The following is a 23,045-nucleotide window of genomic DNA, read 5'->3' as shown; positions in this document are numbered from 1 at the left end:
TTAAACAAAAAACAGTTTAGACACTGATAACGTTCTGAACAAGTAGATTCTTAAAATATCCTATCGTCTCTCAGATACAACCCTGATAAAAATTCCATTTAATCAACAAGTAATCCTCAGTATACATTTAAAAATGCATTTTAGCTGAAAAGATACCCTCTCCCACTCTCCCACTGTTCCACACTTTTCTGGGTATAATGTAAAAAATAGTATTCCCTCAGTTTACTAATCTTTGGTATGGAATCACTGCCATCAAAACATAACACTGATACCAGAGATTCTATGACTGCAATTTTAATAGTGTTAAACATCTAAAAGTATCTTAAGCAAATGCCTATTAGAAAATTGTGGTGGGGCCAGCGCTGTGGCTGCCACAGTAAGCTGCCGCCTGTGGCACCAGTATCCCATATAGGTGCCAGTTTGAGTCCCAGCTGCTCCATTTCTGATCCAGCTCCCTGCTCAAGTGCCTGGGAAAGCAGCAGAGGATTGCCCAAGTGCTTGGCCGCCTGCACCCACAAGGGAGGCTGGAAGAAGCTCCTTGGCTCCTGGCTTCAGCCTGGCCTAGTTCTGGCTGTTGTGGCCATTTAGAGAAGGAACCAGCAGATGGTAGATCTAATTCTGCTTTTCAAACAAAATAATTTTTTTAAAAAATTATATATTAAAAGTACTGTCCAAAAATGCCATTTTATTAGGGACTAAGAGGAAAGATTTACAGGAGGAAGTTAGTAGCTAGCGAAGGAACTGCCTAGTATGTTCTATGATAAGCATTAACCTCCAGGTCTCCAAAGAATACTTCGGATGAGAAGATCAGCTTTATTTAACTTAATAAAAAGAAAATGCTAACCTGAGGCTGTTCAGAAAGCCAAATAAAAAGGTATTTTCTTTGTAGAATTCACCTACAAAGTACTGAAGTTGATTTCTGATCACCTCACTTCAACAAGTGATCACCATATAATCAGAATTTTCCCTCCTGAAAGCAATACCTGGATCTATTTCACAAGTGAAAACTATTTTATCTGTTTAGAATCCACTCTAAAATGGGTACCCTCGCTCGCTGGTTACTAAGAATCTAATGTAAAATTAATCCTGATGGGACTTCAAAACTTTGACTCCATCTGTCCTCCAGCCACCAGTGAAAAGCTCCATGCGAGCAGGCTTGAGCGTTCCTAAACGATCTAGTAAAGGCCATTACAATCGGCCCTTTACCTGGATTAACAGATTTATTCTGAAGTCCATTCAGTCTTCGCATGCGTTCCTCATTTCTCGTTCTAAGCTGATCAACATTTACACTGGAGACAGATTTTAAAGAGATACCATCGGGTGGTGCATTAGACTGACTGTTATCCTGTGGTTAGAAAACAATTTCAGAAACTGCCCTTAACAACAACAACAACAACATGTTCAGAATGATTCAATGCATCAAAACTTGTTTTTGCCCTCAATAAATGTTCATTGTAATGAACATAATAAAATAAATGAAAATATAGAGCATTTATATTCTGACTCCTCTGTTAATCAGTGCATGCTCAAATGCTTTCAGTCAAAAAGATTCAGCATTTGTGATGACACTTACGAGCTGTGAGACTGCATGAAGAGTCAGGAGAAGCAGTAAGGGGGCTGGTGCTGAGGCACAGCAGGTAAAGCAATCACCTGTGGTGCTGGCATCCCATAAAGGTGCCGGTTCAGGTCTGCTCCACTTCCAATCCAGCTCCTTGCTAATGTGCCTGGGAAAGTGGAGGAGGATGGCCTAGATCCTTGGACCCTGCACCTAGGTGGGAAACTTGGAGGAAGCTCCAGGCTCCTGTCTTTGGATCAGCCAAGCTCTGGCCATTGAGGCCATTTGGCAAGCAAACCAGATGGAAGACCACTCTGCTGCTTCTAGCTCTGCCTTTCAAATAAACATCTTTTTAAAAAATTATTAAAAAAAGGAAAAGCAGTAAGGTAAAGAACAGTCTTCTCATCAAATGGTGCTGTAACGAGTGGGTTTCCACATGCAAAAGAATGAGAGTGTTACAGGGAGAAGTAGAGAGAGAGGGAGAGGTCTTCCATCCGCTAGTTAACTCCCCAAATGGCCGCTACGGCCAGAGTTGAACTGATCTGGAGCCAGGAGCTTCCTCCAGGTCACCCATGTGGATGCAGGGGCCCAAGGACTTGGCCATCTTACACTGTTTTCCCAGGCACATTAGCAGGGAGCTGGATTGGAAGTGGAGCAGCCGGGACTCAACCTAGTGCCCATATGGAATGCTGGCACTGCAGGTCAGGGCCTCAACCTACTGCGCCACAGTGCCAGCCCGGATGTTCCACTTCTGATCTACCTTCCTGCTAATGTACCTAGGAGGGCAGCAAAAGATGGTCCAAGTACTTGGGCCCCAGCCACCCATGTTGGAAACCCAGATGGAATTCAGGCTCCTGGCTTCAGCCTGGCCCAGCCCTGGGAGTGACCCAGTGAATGTAAGATCTCTTTGTAACTGTTTTTGAAATAAAAATTTTTTAGGGGAAAAAAAAAAAAACCTGCCAAAAAATTGCCTACCCAATGAGAAAGTGACATTGCTAGGACATGTATGTCCTGAGGGCTTCAAGGCCTGTTAGTATGATGGCTGCACTCTGAAGACATGAGACAGCATGAAGAGAATGTGGATTTGATTCTGACTCATCTTGCTGGGTGATCTGACCAAAATGGAGGGAGCACCTACATCCTGGATGAGTTGCTTTCTGTGCCTTCTCTGAAACTCATGTATTATACAGGGCAGGAGGAAGAGCAGGGTGATGAATTAACATTTCTATTCCAAATACAGAGCTGTTACTTCAGCACCTCAGGAGAGAAGAAAGTAGTGTTGCCTTGAAGAAGCCAAGGCAGAAGAGCTGAATAATTGGTGATGGGCCCTAGATTCAAGCTATGTCCACCTCATTTCAAAGATAGTGCTTTCTTTATTGGGACACATCAATTTAGCTTGGATCAGAACCCAGACCCTCACTCTTCCAAACTGATAAGTAGGGGAGGGAAGAGAGTTCATACATACAAAGTCCAGTCCTTTCAGTTTGTTCCTCCTGCGCTCCCTGGCAGAGGGCAGCTGTGATGGTGATGGTGAAGGGAAGGTGTCATCTTCAATGGCAGGATATGTCTCACCGTAAGCACCTTGATGGGCCACACAAAGCAAAGTCTTAAATGTAGGCCTATTGGTAATCATTCCCCACTCCCATCTGCCCAGCCCCCAAACACTGATCTACTTTCTGTCTCAATAGATTTACATTTTTTACAATATAATCCTTCGTTGTTTTTGACTTAGATGAATACACATTAATGCTATGTTGTAAATGTGTCAGCATACATCACATTTTGTCTATGCATTTACCAGTTAATGGACATTCGCTCCTTGTTGGTGATTATGAATAATGCTAATGTAAACATTCAGTTACAAGACTGTGTGAATATGTCTTCATTTCTTTGGAGTGTATATCTACGAGTGAAATTGCTGGGTATTATGGTAATGTTCAGAATCTTAACTACCCAACTGATTTCAAAAGTGGCTGTATTACCTTACAATATAAGATGGCTCCAGTTTCCCCACAGTGTCACCAATATTTGGTATCATTAGTCTTTTTGACAACAGCCATTCTAATGGACTGACCAACAATCCATTTGCGAAGATAAATAGCCTGTATCATTTTAATTTTTTCACTTAGGAAAAATTTTAAGACTAAGGGAAAGCTATAATAATAATACAGAAGAATCACCATTTGATAATTTGCCAATTTTTTTCTATATGTATTTTGCTGGATGTTGTTGCTTCTGTTTTTGCTGAGCCACACTGCTAAGCCAGTAAGGGGAGACATCATGACACTTTGTCCCTAAGAACAAGAACCAACTCCCACACAGCTACAATTTATATTGAGGAAATTTTAGGGAAATTAAATACTGATATAATAAAGTCATTTCACATATAATTGATACTTAAAATTTTCAAGCTTATATTGTACAAGCTATCTAAAATAAGATAAAATGTCCATTGTTTTGAATGATATGGTGTAGAGATGCTGCATAAGTGCCTCCCGGGGGCACACTCCCTACCCCCCTGAAATTACATGCCTGCTGACTTGTAGACTTGCTAGTACCCTCTAAATAAAAGTGGGAGCAGTTAGCTATCCAGAGGTGTGCTCTTAGAATGGATGCTCCCATGTCCTGTCTCCTCATATGAAAAACTCCAACAATATGGAGCTTTCTATGATTCCAAAGTAAGTTTTCAGATTTCTATCACAACTAATGTCTAATTTTTCTAGTCTTCCTTTGTCTAGAGTTTTCAGTTCCCAGAGAATTTAGTAGAAATTAGAGTGTTTCCATAAAACCCCATCTGTACACCAGGACAAGCCTCCCCCATAATCATATCCCCCACCAGAGTGGAACATCTGTACAAATCAAGAAACCTATACTGACACACTGGCACCCTAACTCCACACCTTACAGTAGGGTTTATTTTTGGTGTTATACATTCTGTGGGTTTTGGCAAATGTATAACATGTGTCCACTACCTGTATCTTTATACTTCTCCCTGACTCCTAGCAACTACTAACCTTTATTGTTCCCATGGTTTTGCCTTTTCCAGAATGTCATATAGTTGGAATTAAAAGTATGTTATCTTTTTAGGTTTTAAGCATTGAATAATACTGCATTGTCTAGATTACCACACTTTATCCATTTTTGTACAACAGACATGTTTGTTTCCAACTTTTGGTACTATAAGTAAAAGCTGCAATACATATTTGTGGCAAGACAGATTTTTGTATGGACACGGGTAAATATGAAGAAGTAAAATCGCTGAACTGTGATACAAACAGGTTTTCTTCTAAGAAAATGCCACATTGTCTTTAAAAGTGCCTGTATCATTTTTGCATGTCTACCAGCAATAAAGGAGGGTTTCTGTTAATGTGGCTGTTTTCAGTGTTTTGAACGCTGGACAGTCTAGCAGGTACGTCATAACACTTTAATTTACAATTCTCAAGATAGTAGCCATTGTTTTACAGGCTCATTTATCATCTGTGTATCTTCTTTGGTGAGCTGTATGCAAGTGTTTTGCTCATCTTTTAGCTGGGTTTTTGGTTTCTTAGTGAGTTTATGAGTTCCATGTTTTGGAAGGCAGCCCACTATTAGAAATGTCTTCTGCAAATGATTTCTTAACAGTCTGTGTCCTGCCTTCTGATAATTTAACAGTGACTTTGACTTCTACAAAGCATTTTTCTTTCAAGGACAGTGCCTGTGGTGTCACCACAGGTCTTTCAGATTTTCTCCTACTTCCAGGAGTTTATAGTTTGGCATTTACATTTAGTTCTGTGATTCATTTTAATTGAATTTTCTTGAAAGATGTTAAGTTCTGTGTAGGATTTTTTTTTTTTTGCATGTGGATGTTCTCCAGTTCTTCCAGCATCCTTTGTACTGCCTTTGTGCCTTTGTCAAAGATCATTTGACTGTATTTGCACAAGCATGCTTGTTAGCTCTCCATTCTGTTCCACTGATCTCTTCTTTCAATACTGTCATGTTATCATTCCTATTAACTTTATCATTGTCAGGTAGTGATGGTGCTCCAAACTGTGCTGTTTTTAAAATTGTGTTGTTGAGTGTTCTCAATTTTGTGTCTCCACATACGTTTTAGAAACAGAATGTCAGTATATCCACATAATAAAATTGAGGTTTCTATGGAATTGTTTTAAATCTACAGATTAAGTAGGGAATAACTGACATATTAAACATTGAATCTTACTATTCACAACATGGCTGTCTCTTCTTTTTGGGGGGCACTAATGTATATGGCATGTTTTTACTTGAAATTCTACTTGCTCATTGCTGGTTTATCAGAAAGCAAGTGATTTCTATATGTTAATCTTGAGTTCTGCAATTTTGTTATAACTGCTTATTAGTTTTAGGAGATTAGTTGATTCAGAATTTCTACAGGCAAGCATGTCATCTCTGAACAAAGAATTTTACTTCTTCCTTCCTGTTTCTTACAGTATTGCACTAGGTAGCGCTTCCAAGATAACATTAAGGAGTAATAAAACAGCAGCCACACGGGTGCAGGGGCCCAACCACTTTGAGCCATCTTCTATTCTTTCCCCGGTCATAGCAGAGCTGGATAGGAAGAGGAGCAACCAGGACTAGAACCGGCGCCAATATGGAATGCCGGCACCACAGACGGAGGATTAACTTCCTGCGTCACAGCGCCGGTTCCTCCTATGCATTTAAAACCACAAGAGGGATAATGTGTATCATATGGTAGGTTTTGAATGTGAAACCTCCATACTGTTCTCCATCAGGGTTGAACTAATTTACATTCCTACTAACAAGGTATAAGCGTTCCCTTTCTTCTACATCCTCACCAGCATTTTCTATTTTTTCCTTTTTTTTTTTTTTTTTTGACAGGCAGAGTGGACAGTGAGAGAGAGAGACAGAGAGAAAGGTCTTCCTTTGCCATTGGTTCACCCTCCAATGGCCACCACGGCTGGCGCACTGTGGCTGGCGCACTGCGCTGATCCGAAGGCAGGAGCCAGGTGCTTCTGCTGGTCTCCCATGGGGTGCAGGGCCCAAGCACTTGGGCCATAGCAGAGAGCTGGCCTGGAAGAGGGGCAACTGGGACAGAATCCGGCGCCCCGACCGGGACTAGAACCCAGTGTGCCGGCGCCACTAGGCGGAGGATTAGCCTATTGAGCCGTGGCGCCGGCCTATTTTTTGCCTTTTTCATATAGCTATTTCACAACTGTATCTCATTGTAGTTTTGATTTGCATTTCCCAGGTGACTAATGATATTATGCATGTTTTCACAAATTTGTTAACTTATTTGAATTTTTTCTTTTGAGAGAGTTCTGTTCATTTCTAAGATTTATTTATCTGAAAGCCAGAGAGAGCGAGTGAGCGAGCGAGCGAGCAAGCAAGCGAGCATGCTTCCATCAGCTGGTTCATTCCCCAAATGGCTGCAATGGGCAGGAATGGGCCAGATCACAGCTAGCAGTTTGATTGGGGTCTCCCACACAGGTGACAGGGACGCAAGTGCTTAGATCACCTTTCACTGCTTTGTCAGGTGTATTAGCAGGGAGCTGGATTGGAAGTGGAGCAGCCAAGATTTGAACCAGCAACCACAGGTGATGCTGGCATCGCTGGTGGCAGCATAACATGCTTTGCCACAATACTGGCCACTGCTTATCAGTTTTAAATTAGATTTATTTTTTTGTTGTTCCTACATATTCTGGATACTAACCCTTTGTGGGATAAATAGGTTGTGAAAATAGTCTCCCATCCTGTAGGGTGACTCAAAACTCTGTTGACTGTTTCCTTTGCTGTGCAGAAGCTTTAGGTTGATAAAATCCAATGTGTCTTTTTCAGTTTGTTGCCTGTGCTTTAGGGTCACATCCATAAAATCACCGCCAATACTTATGACTTGAAGTGTTTTTACGTTTTCTTCGGTTTCATTATGCCAGGTCTTACACTTAGGTTTTCTATATATTCTAGGTCAATTTCCGTATTAGGTGACAGGTAAGGCTCAAGTTTCATTCTGCATACAAAATCCAGTTTCCCCAGCATCAGTTACCAAAAAGACTGCCGTTACTCCATTATATGATTTTGGCACCTTTGTCGAGAATCAATTGGTTATAATGGCATGCACTCATTTCTCTAAATGGTTTCATTGGTCAGTGTGTCTGTTGTTAATGGCAAAATCATGCTGGTTTTGGTTATGTGGTATATCTTGAAATCAAGTTGTGTGATGTCTCTTGCTTTGTTTTTTGTTCAACATTGCTTTAGCTGTTTAGAGACCTTTATGCTCCTCTATGAATTTTAGTATCTTTTCTAATTCTGCAAAAATGTCATTGGTATTTTGATGGGGAGTACAATGAATCTGTGAATGACCTGGCACATTTTAATAATACTGATTCTTTCAATCCATGCACAGAAGTCATCTTTCTAATTTTTTGTACCTTCAGTTTCTTTCACATCCTCATCTAAGTTTATTCCTATATTTTTTAATTTTTTACAACTGTTGTAATGGGATTTTCTTTTCTGGTGAGTTCACTATTGGTATGTAAAAATGCTGGGGCAGGGGCCAGCACTATGGCATAGTAAATAAACCTACCACCTGCAGTGCCAGCATCCCATATGGGCACCAGTTCAAGTCCTCGCTGCTCCACTTCTGATCCAGCTCTCTGCTATGGCCTTGGAAAGCAGAAGATGGCCCAAGTCCTTGGGCCCCTGCACCCATGTGGGAGACCAGGAAGAAGCTCCTGGCTTTGGATTGGTCCATCTCCAGCTGTTGTGGCCATTTGGGGAGTGAACCAGCAGATAGAAGACCTCTCTCTCTCTCTCTCCCTTCTGTCTCCCCTCTCCTCTCTCTGCCATTGTATAATTCTAACTTCAAATAAATAAATATTAAAAAAAAAATGCTAGGGCAGCTGTTGTGGCCAACAAGTAAGCCACTGGCTGAGACGCCTGCATTCCATACTGGAATGCTGAGTTCAAGTCCACATCCACTTCTGATCCAGCTTCCTGCTAATGTGTACCCAGAGAAGCAGGAGATAATGGCTCAAGTGTGTAGGTCCCTGTCACCCATGTGGGAGATCCAGATGGAATTTTGAGCTCTTGGCTTCAGCCTGGTCCCTAGCCTTGGCTATTGTGGGCATCTGGGGAATGAACCAGATGATATAAGATAGAAGAGATTTCTCTTTCTACCCACTCCTCCCTCTCCCTTTCAAATACATGAAGATAATTTTTTAAAATGTTAATGTTGTTTTCAATGTTTACATTTTTGTCTTGAAACATTGCTGAACTACATCAGATCTAATGGTCTGGTGGACTTTATCTTCTAATTACAGAATCATTTCATGCATAAAAAGGAATAATTTGACTTTTTCCTTTTGTCCTGTATACCTTTTATGCCTTTACCTTGCCTAACTGCTCTAAGGCTTCCAATATAATACTGAATAAGAATAGTGAGTTCCAATTCTTAAAGTAAAAGCTTCCAGCTTTTCCTCATTCAGTATAATGTTCACTTGGGTTTATCATCTAAATAAAGCCTTTATTATATTAAGTAATGATGCTTCTATACATATTTTAGTGATTTAATCATGAACAGATGTCAAATTTTATCTAATGCTTTTTATGTCTTTGAAATAATCTATATGATTTTCATTCTTTACTACGTTTATCAATTTTCATCACTTTATCATGGTGGATGATCTTCTTGATATGCTGTTAGATTCAATCCACTGACATTTTGTTAAAGATTATTATATCTATATACATAGTTATCTTTTTGTTTTGTCCTTGTCTGTTTTTGATATCCGGGTAATGACAGAATGAGTTTGGAAGGGGGTCTCTCCAATTTTTTAGAATACTTTAAAAGAAACTGGTGTTTTTCTACTCTAAGTTCTATAGAAATCAGCAGTTAATCCAGCTGATTCTGGGCTTTGTTGGAAGACTATCACTGATTCAATCTCCCACTTGTTCAGGTTTTCTATGACTTCATGGTTCAATTTTGGTAGGTTGTATATGTCAAGAAATTTATCCATTTCATCAGTTTTTCCAATTTGTAATCCTACAATTTTTCAAAACATCTAATCATCTGTTTCCTTTTCATATCTGAATTCATCTACAACTCTTCTTTTTATCTTGGTGAGCCTTTATAAAAGTATGTCAACTTAGTTCATCTTTTCAAAAAATACTGTTTCACTGATCATTATTGTTGTTTTCTTAGTATCTATTTTATTTCTGCTGCGATCTTTGTTATTTCTTTCCTTTTACTAATTGAGTTTGGTTTGTTCTTGTTTTTCTAGTTCCTTGAGATTCATGATTAATTTATTTGAAATCTATTTTTTTCATGGAAAGTACTTAATCCTTGTAAACTTCTCTTAGTACTGCTTTTGCTGCATCCTGTACATTTTGGTATTTTTTTCAATACATGTTTTAATTTTCCTTTTGGTTTCATGATGACCCATTTTTCATTCAGCAGTGTATTGTTCAAGGGTGGGCACTGTAGCATGGTGGGTTAAACTGCCACCTGGGACACCTGCAGCCCATCAGAGTGGTTAGGATCAAGTCCTGCCTTTGTTTCCAAAACAGCTTCCTTCTAATGCACCTGGCAAGCAGCAGATAATGGCCCAAATACCTGGTCTCCTGCCACCCACATAGGAGACATGGATGGATTCCTAACTCCTGGCTTTCGCCTTGCCCAATCCTAGCTGTTGTAAACATCTGGGGAACGAATGATGGCACAGATCTTTCTCGTTCTTGTTTTTTTTTTCACTCTGCCTTTGAAATAAATAAGGCTTTTCTTTAAAAGTGTTCAATCTCCATGTACTTATGTAACTCCTAAACTTTCATTATTGACATCTAGTTTTATTCTACTAGGATCAAAGAATTGGTATATTGCAATTTTTTAACTTGTTAAGACTTATTTTGAGGCAAATGCTCTAGATAATGTTCCATGTGTTGATGAAAAAAATGTGTATTTTGCAGTTGCTAGAGGAAATGTTCTGTATATGTCTGTTAGTATACTTTGGTATATAGTACAATTTTATAAAACTAGATGTGCCAGCATTAGATGCATACATATTTACAATTCTTAGGTCTTCTTACTAAATTGATTCCTTGATCATTATATAATGACCTTTTTTGACTCTTTTTACAGTTTTTGTCCTAAAGTCTATCTTATCAGTATAAATACAACTATCCTTGCTTGTTTTTAGTTTCCATTTGCATGGAACGTTTTTTTTCCCAACCTTTATGTCTGTTTTTATTGGTGAAATAAATTTCTTGTTAGCAGTAAATCATTTCGATGTATTTTTAAATCCATGTAGCCAGTCTGTACATTTGAATGGGTGAATTTAGTCCATTTAAAGTTATTATTGCTGACTAATTGGTCTTGTCATTAGAATTTTTTTCAACTGTTATTTCATTAAAAGTTTTGTCTTCCCCTCTTTTCTTCTATAGAGATTCCCAAAATTCAAATGCTTATTTATTTAATAGGGCAGCAAATATGTCAAGGGCTATGTTCTTTTTTTAAACTATTTTACTGTTTGGGATATTTCAAGTTTAAATATGCTTTCTTCTACTGGATTTAGTCTGTTGTTGAGCTTTAAACTTTATCTTTTTATTTGGCTAAGTTCTTCATATCCAAGATTATCCAAGATTTCTCTTTGCAGAACTTCTCATTCCTGCCATGCAATTTATACCTGTTCTTGTTGAATGTCTGTATTCTCTTGTAAGTCACTGAACCATCCTTAAACAGTTCTTTAGAAATTTTTTTATCAGGGGCCACTGCTGTGGCACAGTGGGTTAAAGCCTTGGCCTGAAGCACAGGCATCCCATATGGGTTCCAGTTCTAGTCCCGGCTACTCCTCTTCCAATCCAGCTCTCTGCTATGGCCTGGGGAAGCAGTAGATCATGGCCCAAGTGCTTGGGTTCCTGCACCTGAGTGGGAGACCCCGAAGAGGCTCCTGGCTCCTGGTTTCGGATCAGCTCAGTTCCAGCCGTTGCGGCTATCTGGGGAGTGAACCAGTGGATGGAAGACCTCTCTGTCTCTTTCTCTATAACTGTCTTCCAAATAAATAAAATAAATCTTTAAAAAAGAAAAAAGAATTTTTATCAGGATTTCTTCATTTTCCTTCTCATTGGAGTCCGTTACTAAAACATTATGTTCCTTTGGAAATGTCATTAATGCCTTGCTTTTTCATACTTCTCGTGTCCTTACACTGATATTTCTGAATCTGGCAGATAAACTGTTTCTACCCTTTAAAGAGTGGCAGTTATAGCTTATTCCTGAAGATGGTCTTCAGGTAGCCTACTTTGCGGTTAGTTCTAATTGAATATTGTAGTGTGGCCTTCATATACCTTCTCTCACTATAATCAATAGAAACAGTGACAGGAGTCTAAGACACACCTCAAAACCAGAAGCACTGCACAGATCCTGCACCACTGTCCCAAGAGCACTGACAGGTAGTTTAGGTGTGACATAGTTCCTGCAGTTCCCCAGCAATTGCCCAAAGGGCCAGGGTCACACAAGCACTGATGCTGGAAATACCATGCAGAGTACACAGTCCTGAGAGCTGCTGGCAGGCTATTTTGGTTCAAGTCATGGGATCCCTGACTAGCAGACCTTGTGTTCAAGAGCAATAGCAAAGACAAGTGATGCCTCTAGTAAGTGAGAAAAGGGAAGGGTATAAGGTAGAAGGCTGGGCTCCAAGTCTAAGGGTATAAGCATTCCTACTTCTTGGGTTGTTGGGGCAGTAAACCCTTGCTGTTCTGTACCCCTTGTTCCTTGCACAGCGTGCTATGTGGGCTAGGGTGCTGTGGTCACCACTGCTCTGCTGGGTCTATGTCGCTCCCCCTCTTCGTGGAGGAGCAACACAGGACCCTGCGCTGTTCTTCTGTCTGCTCGGCCCTCCCCGGGTTTGCTGCTGGTTCTTCCCGGGTTGGCTACTATCCCTTCCACCTCCGTGGAAGGGCAGTTCCCCCTGGCCACATTCCCCACTTCCGCAGGGGAGCGGCACACCGCCGGCCGGCTTTCTCGGGGGCTGCACGGGTTCCCTTAGATGTTCCCCATAGATGTTCCTGATGCATGCCGTCTCTCTCCTCCTTTATAGTCCTCCTCTGCCAATCCCAACTCGGCTGCCCACACGCCAAGTACGCTGCTCTCCAATCAGGAGCAAGTCCTACAGCTTATTAGTTGAACTGGAGGCAGCTGTGCGGAAGCTGTTTACTTCTCTCCCAGCGCCATATTGTGGGAGAGCAGATGCATAGAATAAGTCTTAATTCCAGTAACTCAGTCCAGTCCAGGCTGCTCCCCACAGATCCCCCTTTCTTTTTATTTTTTGGCGTTGATACGCGCCTGTCTTCGGTGTCCCGCGGCACACACTCTGCTCTCCTTGCTAGAGTTGCCACAGGCTCTTACAAGTCCTATCAATCAGGAAAACCGAATCCGGGTCCTCTCTTCGCCATTGTGAGGAGGTTTTTAGGCGCTGATGCGTGCCTGTGTTCGGTGCCCTGCAGCGCATGCTCTGGTCGAGCCTGCAGGGGCTTACAAGCCCTATCAGGCAAACCGAATCCAAGCCTTCTCATTGCCTTATTGTGGGGGAGACTTATTAGTGTTGGTTCGTGCCTATCTTCGGTGACCTGCAGCTCATACTCTGGTCGAGCTGCTTGCTGGCGCTTACCGCCTTAATCAGGCAGACCGAATCCAAGCCTCCTAATTGTTGCATCGTGGGGAAGCCTTACTGATGATAATTCGTGCCTGTCTTCGGTGACCTGCGGCGCATAAGCTGCTAGCCGCCCAGGTGCTCATCGCCTCACTTAATCAGGCAGACCGAATCCAAACTTTCTCGTTGCCATGTTGAGGGGAGGCCTTTCTATTTCTCTATTTCTCTATCTCCGGGCATTCCTATTTCTCCCATTTTACTTCTATCTTCCAGCATTCCTATTTCTCTCATCTTACTTCTAAACTTCTGTTTCTCTTATCCCTGCGGCTTCCCGGCGGCGCTCGCCCCGAGGCTGCTTCTCGGCACCTCGCCCCGCGGCAGCTTCACGGCTCTGCGCGGCTTCCTGGCGCCTCGCCCCGCCGGCGGGTTCCCGGCTCTGCGCGCACGCTCCGCGGTCTCCACGCACTGCGCGCACGCTCCGCGGTCTCCACGCACTTCGCGCCCGCACCACGGCCTCGCGCCAACGCCCCGTGCTCTCTCTGCACGCGGCGGCTTCCGCGAATGTTTCCGCCACCACCGGCATTCAGTCCAAGTTCCCCGGACTAACCTGGCGAATTTCAACCTGGCGGCCCACGTCTCTGCCTCTGGTTCCAGATCTTCGCCTCTTGCTCCCCGGGGTGACTTGAAGAATTCCAAGGTGGCTTATGTCTCCGCCTCGGCCTGCACTCGCGGCTTCATCCTCCCTAACATTTTTCTCTACCCGGTATGTTTCCTTAAGTTTTCTTCCAACAATATTCCTCTCATTTCTCCTGGCTACTCCCCACAGTCCGTATCCGAGTCCAAGCCTCCTCCAGGTTTCACTTTCGCTTTCAGTCTCCTAGCTTCCCCGCCATAGTCCGCATCCGAGTCTATGAAAGCTTTCACTTTCGCTGTCAATCCTAACTTCTTTCCCACAGTCCATATCCGAGTCTATGCCTAGGCTTTCAATAGCTTCTTCCGGCACCTAGGCTCTTTGCTAGTCTCTCTCTCCGGTATTTTCCCATTTCTTCCCGTTTCTTCCCTCCTAAGTTTGCTATCCGTCCTAGGTTTCCTATCCGAGTCAGGTTTCCTATCCGAGTCACGGCACCATTATGTCGCTCCCCCTCTTTGTGGAGGAACGACACAGGACCCTGCGCTGTTCTTTCGTCTGCTCGGCCCTCCCCGGGTTTGCTGCTGGTTCTTCCCGGGTTGGCTACTATCCCTTCCACCTCCGTGGAAGGGCAGTTCCCCCTGGCCACATTCCCCACTTCCGCAGGGGAGCGGCACACCGCCGGCCGGCTTTCTCGGGGGCTGCACGGGTTCCCTTAGATGTTCCCCATAGATGTTCCTGATGCATGCCGTCTCTCTCCTCCTTTATAGTCCTCCTCCGCCAATCCCAACTCGGCTGCCCACACGCCGAGTATGCTGCTCTCCAATCAGGAGCAAGTCCTACAGCTTATTAGTTGAACTGGAGGCAGCTGTGCGGAAGCTGTTTACTTCTCTCCCAGCGCCATATTGTGGGAGAGCAGATGCATAGAATAAGTCTTAATTCCAGTAACTCAGTCCAGTCCAGGCTGCTCCCCACAGTCTAGTTAAGATTTATGAGGCTGCATTCTTTTGTGCTAGTGTGGTATGAAAATCTGTGGCCTCCAGGCCAGTGCAAGTGCTTCTTTCCCCCAGGGCAGTGTGGATTCCAAAAGTGACTCCTTTTGGATGGTGGTGGTTAGGAATGGAGTAGGGTGGGGGAGTGAGTTTCTTCTCTGAAGCAAAGCTTCCATGAGTACTCCAGGTAGTTCCTCTTTACTGGGCTCCTAGTCTGTGATAACCGGGTTTCGTCCCTGTGTATACGATTACAGGGTCACCCCCTATATATAGGATTGTCCCTGGAGATGGATTCTGCTGAGGCTTTCCTATTTACTCTTTCCTGTGCAAAGGGGATTCCCTCCAGCTGCAGAGCCAGGGTTCTGACTGTCCATTGGCTTTATTCCTGTCTTTGCTGCCATCCCAGGTCTCCACGAGTTACAAGGTCCTCAAGATGCCCTTGCTTAGTTCTGATGTTCTCCCTTAGGCACTAACATCAAAATGTATCCACTTATTTACTGCTTTATTTTCTCCTCTGTGGAGGAGTTTTAAGGTGCTGCACACCTTAAAACGAGTGTTTAATTTCCAATATTTTGGGTTTTCTAGCAATCTTTCTGATTTCTAGTTTATTTCTACTATGTTCTGAGACCGGACTTTGTTTGACTTTGTTCCTTAATTTGTTAAGGTGTGTTTGTTTGAAAAGGTGGGGGTGGGGGGAATGGATACAATGGCCACAACAGCCGTGGATGGGTCAGGTTGAAATCTTGGGCCAGGAACTCTATGCTGATCTCTCTCATATGGGTAGCAGGGACCCAAGCACCTGGGCCATCTCTCCTGGGAGCATTAGCAGGGAACTGGATCAGAAGTAGAGTAGCCAGGACTCAAACTGGCACTATGATACGGAATGCTAGCATTACAAGTGATGGCTTAACTTGCTACACCACAACACTGGCACCATGCTGCATTTATTTTGACACACTCATTTGTTAGGTCTCTAGATGTAAAAACTAAAACTATGAAACTTTTAGAAGAAAACATAAGCTGAAAGTTTCATGACATTTGACTTGGCAGTGATTCTCTGAAGATGACAGAAAAGGCAAAGGTAACAAAGGAAAACAAAATTGGACTACATCAAAACTGAACATTTAGGTGCATGAAACAGCATAATCTGGAGTGAAAAGGCAACCCACCATGGAGAAAACATTTACAAATCATAGCTCTGATAAGGGATTAATATATAATGAATTTCTGCAAATGTACAATAGAACAACCTAGTTAAAAAACCTTAATGTGCTGTGCATTGAGATTTAATGCTATAACGAGTACTCAAACAATATATTTCACTTTGTGTTTCTATGGGGGTGCAAACTGTTGAAATCCTTACTTAATGCATACTAAACTGATCCTCTGTAAAAAAAAAAAAAAAAATTATCAATTCCCAACTTGACTCTCACTGGGATTAAACATGACAATAGGTCTGCTCTGATTTCATCATCATTTAAAAAAAAATCGTCTATTATTTTTCACTTTATGTTTCTGTGTGGGAGCAAACTGTTGAAATCCATACTTAATGTATACTAAGCTGATCTTCTGTATATTAAGATAATCGAAAGTGAATCTTGATGTGAATGGAAGGGGAGAGGGAGTGGGAAAGGGGAGGGTTGTGGGTGGGAGGGACGGTATGGGGGGGAAGCCATTGTAATCCATAAGTCGTACTTTGGAAATTTATATTCATTAAATAAAAGTTTAAAAAAAAAACCTTCATAGAACTTGAATAGACATTTTTACAAAGAATATATTTAAATGGTCAATAAGCACAAGCAAAGATGTTCAGCAGCACTATCATTACAGAAATGTAAAAATCACACTTCACACCTATAACAATGGATATTTTAAAACAAAGTAACAAGTATTGGTGAGGATGTGAAGAAATCAGAAATCCTATGCACTGTTGATGGGAATGCAAAATGGTATGGCTGCTGTGGAAAATAGTATAGCAATTCCTTAAACAATTAAAAATAAAATAACTATACGATCCAGCAATTCTAGCTCTGGAGAGATACCAAAAAGGGTTAAAAGCAATGACCCACACAGATATGTGTATGCTCATATTCACGGCAATATTATTCTCATCTTGGAAACAACTCAAGTGTCTACAACAGATGAAAGAATTAGCAAAATGTGGTATATTCATTTCATGGAGTATTATTTAGCCTCAGAAAGGGGAAGGAGTATTGTGACACGTTACAACACGAATGAACCTTGACAATACTGTTCTAAATAATATAACCCACAAAAGGACAAATACTATATGATTCCACCTATAAGAGATCCTAAAGTAGTCAAATTCATGGAATTGGAAAATACAATGGAATGGAGAATTGCTGTTTCATATGAAGAGTTCTGGATATGAATAGTGGCACTCATTACATAACAATGTGAATACACTTAAAACGACTCAACTGTACAATTTAAAATGGTTAAGACTAAATTTTATGTTTTTTGTGTTCAAAACAACAAAAACATTGAAACCATCAGCCTTGTATTCATTAGAGAAGTGGTAACAGTCATGACCACAAAATATCTGCAGTGAGCATTAGCCAAAAGTATGTACCACTGTATGTTTGGTCTAGTATAACGTCTGGTTTTACAATGAAATACTCCAAGACACCATCTTGATTGGCCCAGACTATCTTCATTATTACAAAACCACGTCAACATTTCTATGATGCCTCCATAAGTAAGATATCTTCTCATCCCTATTTCTTAGTGGCTTACTCATGCTTTCCAGTGCAACTTCCTTGGAAGGGGTAAACTCATTTTACTTAGTATTTTATTTTTAAATAATTTGAAAATTCTATCACATGGAAATCTAAAATAATTTGCATAGAATACAACTAGTTTGTAGAAGAGATAATTTCCTGATGGTCCTAGGATAACAGAAGTGTTTATAATCAGAGTTACTAATTATAAGGGTGTATTATAGTCTTAGGAAAGAAAAGATCTCAAGGTGCTTTCATATATGTTGTGAAAACTGAATATTCCCTTGACTTTAACTGAACTATTTATTAAGATTACATATTCATATGAAGTTATAAGAAATAACTAAGAGATCCCTTGTACACTTTGCCCAGTTTCCCCCAGTGGTAACCTTTTTACAAAAGTAAAGTACAGGGGCCAGCACTGTGGCATGGCAGGTAAAGCCTCAGCCTGCAGTGCCGGCATCCCAAATGGGCGCCAGTTCAAGAGCCAGCTGCTGCTCTTCCGATCCAGCTCTCTGCTATGGCTTGAGAAAGTAGCAGAAGATAGCCCAAGTGCTGGGGCCCCTGCACTTGTGTGAGAGACCTGGAAGAAGCTCCTGCCTCCTGATTGGCCCAGCATGAGCCATTGCAGACATTTGGGGAGTGAACCAGTGAATGGAAGATCTCTCTCTCTCTGCCTCTGGCTCTGTGTAACTCTGCCTTTCAAATAAGTAAATCTTTTAAAATGTACAGTACAGCAGAACCAGTACAGCAGAACTCACAACCACAATACTGATAATGATACAATGCACTGATATTCAATTTTCACCAGTTTCACTTTTACTCATTTGTGCAAGCACAATAAGCTCTATACTAACCTATTTTCTGGTTGTATCCGTGTATTCACCCCCACAATCGAGGATCCTTCATGTGCCCTTTTTCACCACATGTATTTCTTCCTGTTCCTAAATCTGGACAATGATTAATCTATTCTCCATTTCTAAATTCTTGTCATGGGGTTTTGCTTTTTTGCTCAGCATATTTGCCTGAAGAATTACTGTGTGTTTCAAGTTTGCTCCTTCTGTTGTGGAGCAGTGTTCCACAGAATGGACGCACCAGAGTTTATTTAACCAGTCACCTCTTGAAGGACAACAGCTATTATGAAAATCCATCCAGGAATAGGTTTTCACAAAAACTAATCCTGTGATTTTTAAAGTTCATAATAGTAATTCCAATTTTGAAACTTTGTAAGCTACTTTTGATGAATGTTAAGATGGTAAAACAGAATATTCCTTTTAACCACTTTTAGAATAGCACTGGTTTTGCAATATGAAAAAGGCAGTTAAAATAAATGTTTCATATTTAAACATCAGCATTAGTAAATTAAATATACTCACCAATAAAGGCACTATCAGATTCCAATAATGAATTTTTCAAGAGATCATTACTGACATCTCTGGACTAAAAGAAATATCATGTATTAATGCCTATTTTTATTAATCCTGTGTGGAAAAACTAATTAGTACTAAAAGGCCGCATGCATTTCTATGATGCCCCCACAAAACCAAGAGGACAAGGAGAGAGGTAGCATTGACTGCTTCCAACACCTGGGAAATACTGGAAAGGCTTAACATAGAATCCCCATCAGAGCAGCATAAGACTTGCCAGGACAAAAGATTCTGGAAAGCAAAGACATTTACTTCCTAACTCCCTCCATTCCTTCCTGCCTCCTTGTGATTTAAGTCAAAGAAAAGGATCACATTACCGCTAATGAGAAACAATGAACCCAACTAAACATTAAAAATCTTTCAATCACTCTCAAGACTCACTGACTCTTTCAATAAATATTTATGGTACAATTATCTCTCCTATGCTAGAAACTAAGGATACAAAGATGAACTGAGAGTCTGCTCTGGAGTAAACCATAATCTATAATCCCATAGACTGCCCTCAGATAGCGAGTCCTGTGTTACAGCAAATGTCATGATCACATAGCATAGATATAATGGGCATATAGTAGGGGGGAAAATAATGCTAGCATTGACCTTGCTATGATGAGCTACCAAATGAGAGTTAACTTAAATTTACAAATAGAGAATTTTTCAGTAGAGAGCATCACGTTCCTTAAGTATCAAAAGGAACCTGAAGGTATCCAGTGATATTTCCCTGAACCTCCTCCTAAGATCCCTGGGCTTTAAACACTCTGGTGGAGAGCTGTCAGTTAAATTATTTTTTAAGATTTATTTTTTAATCATTTGAAAGGCAGAGTTACAGAGAGAAAAGCAGATACACAGAGAGAGAAATCTTCCATTTGCTGGTTCACTCCCCAAATGGCTGCAGTGGCTAGGGCTGGTCCAGGACAAAGCCAGGAGCCTGGAGCTTCATCCAGGTCTCCCACATGGGTGCAGGGGCCCAAGCACTCAGACCATCTTCTGCTGCTTTTCCAGGCATATTTGCATGGAGCTGGATAACAAATGGAACAGCAGTGTCTTGAACTGGCAGCCCATATGGTATGCCAGCGTCATAGATGGAGGCTTAACCTGCTCTGCTACAACATCAGCCCCTATCAGTTCATTTTTAAGGCAGCAAATTCCATTCACACATACCTTTCATTATCAAAGTTTTCTTAGACTGAGTTCTATATACTGAATTTAATCTTTTTAATGTACCACTCATTGATTCTATGTATGCTCTGTAGCATGCTAATAATGGTGATGATAGGCATAGCAGCTGAACCAAATGGTCTGAACCAGGTGTGCTTAGCATGTCACACACTACCCACATTCTGCATCACAGTCCTTCACATAACTAAAACAAGACATCAAAGTCTACCCGAGCCTTATCTTCTTGACAATCATGCCAAATTTCACCCTGTTTTCTCCACATATTCCAGTTTTAGAAAGATCAGAAGTCCAAGCTTTCTTGTAACAACCATGATGATGCGCTTATGCCCAACTATTACTCAGCAAAATCTGTTACTGATCCAGGATTTTAACCTAAACCACTTAAGATTAAATTGCTCTTTTACCTAAAAAAATAGGACCACCAGATATGGAGAAATCTACTGATCTGCACAATCTTCCTAAACAGGGGCCAAGGCATCTCAGGCTGTGACAAGAAGGAGCCCTTAAGTCTGGCCTCAGTTCAAATCTAGATTTTACTACCTATTGGCTATGTGACCCCAGGCAAGAGAGTAACAAGCCTTTAAATATGAGACTCCTCTTATAAAAGGATATGCATACCAGTTCCCTGCTAATGTGCCTGGGAATGCAGGCCCCTGCACACATATGGGAAATCCTGAAGAAGCTTCTGGCTCATGGCTTCAGATTGCAGCCATTTGGGGAATGAACCAGCGGATGGAAGATATTCCTCTCTCCCTCTCTCTGCCTCTGCTTCTCTATGACTGCCTTTCATATAAATAGATCTATATATATATATATATATATATATATATATATATATATATGTCATCTCTATATGCATATACACTAATATTTCTCTAGTTACCCACCATACTGATGAGAAAAGATTTAACTTTTTTAACTCAACATTTCTGAAAAATTCAAAATTTGGAATACAAACTTACATTCCTAAAAATTTTTATCTCCCAAAAACTAACCTGAAAAAGTATAACTGGTTGCTTACCATTCTATGCTTTCTTCCTCTGGCATCTAAGTCAACTGGAATCAATGAGAACAGAAAGAAATTAAAAGATTAGAAAATGTTTAATAAGTTTGAGCTTATCTTTTATCATAAGTTTTCTATTGGAAATTACTTTTCAACTACCACACCTCAGAATATGTTTAAGATACTATTCATAAAAAGAAATACAACCCTTTATCCACTCTAGTTAGATAATTCTCCTACTCACATTAATGAATATAACAAATGAAATCACTGTGAACATAAACAGATGCCTACAGAAAGAAAGAAATGATTAATGCCAGGTTCTTCTCCAACTTCAGTCATATTTCTACAAGATGCATAGAAAATTGAATGTAATTAAGTGCATGGCTCCCTCACACAGAAGTGATGTAAGCTAAATCCTAGACATCTGCAGGGTTTCAGAGGCAAAGTGTCTGGATCAGGTATCCCAAAGGATCTCCAATTTGACAGCTTTCCTACATGTTCCTCTAAATAGTGCACCTTGTCCTTTCACATGCAGACTCTGGGAATAAACAGGCTGTCAATGATAACCTGTATCCCTTCTCAAAATACTGCACAGCCATATTTCATTCTCAGGAATTACATCATCACAGTATTTGCTGGAAATATTGAAGGTAGTTAATGTAGGGGTGGATTCCTTCAGTGACAAGATGCACCTATATCTACCTGGGGACTACCTTTGGCTTAATTAGTCTAAGTTGCCAAGTTCCCACAAGATCATCTCATTTTAAACATCTGAAGAAACTGCCACCTAACTGGGTGTAAGTGTTAACAAATGTACTTAATTCTCTTTTATGATAATCTCCCTACACTAAGTGTAGAACCTGGGTTATTCTGCTGTCACAGGGTGACATATGAAGCTATTACTATAAATCCAGTACTAGATGGATGGAAGATGTTTCTTATACAAATGTTTATCAAAGACTTGACCTATGTGTTACATTACTTACTCCTGTGGTGCCACCTCATGAGGTCAAAAAAACCTTCTTTAAATTCTCCAAACCAGGACAGCCAAGCAAGGTAGGATCTTAAATATTCCTAAAAAAAAAATCTGGTAGGACCACCCCTTTATTTTTTGTTACCTCAATATTGTGCTTTTATTATTCATTTCACAATGGTCACACTCAACGGCCTGAAGGTTAGCCAAGCTGGTGAGATACTATGTGAGGGACATGTGGTACATCTCAGTATCAAAGGGGTCCATCCACATGTCTGAAGACACATAGCTCCACTCTGCCTCAATGCCCACTAGCCCCAGTTCACATTTCCAAGGGACCCTCACGTTCTCATTTATAATATTCATCACATTTCTACTCACTTAGCATCTAACTTCTCCAACAGAATATAAGCTCCTTGACAGTAGTAGCCTATTTCATTCATAACCAAGTCATTATAGGCTGATCATCCAAAACTCAAAAGCTTTTGGTGCTCAAAAAGTTTAGATTTTTGGATTAAGGATGCACAACCAATAGGATCTACAGAAATATTCCAAAATCTGAAAAAGTTCCTATCTGAAACACTTCTGGTCCCAAGCGTTTCAGACAATGAATTCTCCAACTGTACCTGTACCCCTAGTAGGCACTTAGTATCTGCTGATTGGTTGATGAAACAAGATGTAGTCATTGCCCTATCTAGTGGTACATAAGAGATAATGCCTTCAAAGACTGCAGTCACTGTCCTATGTAATGGTACACAGAGGTACCAAAACTAAAACATATACCCCCAAACAGCAGAGAAATTCCACGTGGGGCACTAATGTCTTTGACTAGCATTTCTTCTTTTGATTCCCACTTTCAGGTGCAGATGTCACCAGGCCTGGATAAAGTACTAAATCTCTCTTGCTATAGAGTATACAACCCCAGCTGAACCAAT

At 41.0% G+C, this 23,045-nt stretch overlaps 1 protein-coding gene across 38 annotated transcripts in view; it reads right to left on the bottom strand.

The window, feature by feature from the left end:
• CSPP1 (centrosome and spindle pole associated protein 1) overlaps nt 1-23,045 on the bottom strand; it is a 144,216-nt gene that overhangs the window by 1,548 nt on the left and 119,623 nt on the right. For 36 of the 38 annotated variants that reach the window (XR_011389120.1, XR_011389122.1, XR_011389125.1 and 33 more), the window contains 4 exons: nt 21,153-21,187; nt 18,905-18,968; nt 3,021-3,136; nt 1,207-1,345 (listed from right to left, as the gene is read on the bottom strand). Coding sequence is in view for 32 of the 38 variants with exons in the window: in XM_008255605.4 (XP_008253827.2) it covers nt 1,207-1,345; nt 3,021-3,136; nt 18,905-18,968; nt 21,153-21,187 (354 nt within the window). In the remaining 6 variants the exon portion in view is untranslated. The remainder of the gene's footprint in view (nt 1-1,206; nt 1,346-3,020; nt 3,137-18,904; nt 18,969-21,152; nt 21,188-23,045) is intronic. The other 2 variants (XR_011389123.1, XR_011389124.1) reach the window with 1 other exon arrangement.

This window comes from Oryctolagus cuniculus, chromosome 6 (genome assembly GCF_964237555.1).
Source record: "Oryctolagus cuniculus chromosome 6, mOryCun1.1, whole genome shotgun sequence".
Classification (NCBI taxonomy): Eukaryota; Metazoa; Chordata; class Mammalia; order Lagomorpha; family Leporidae; genus Oryctolagus; species Oryctolagus cuniculus.
The sequence above is the reverse complement of the archived record's forward strand: the minus strand, read 5'-3'. Positions and strand labels throughout refer to the sequence as shown.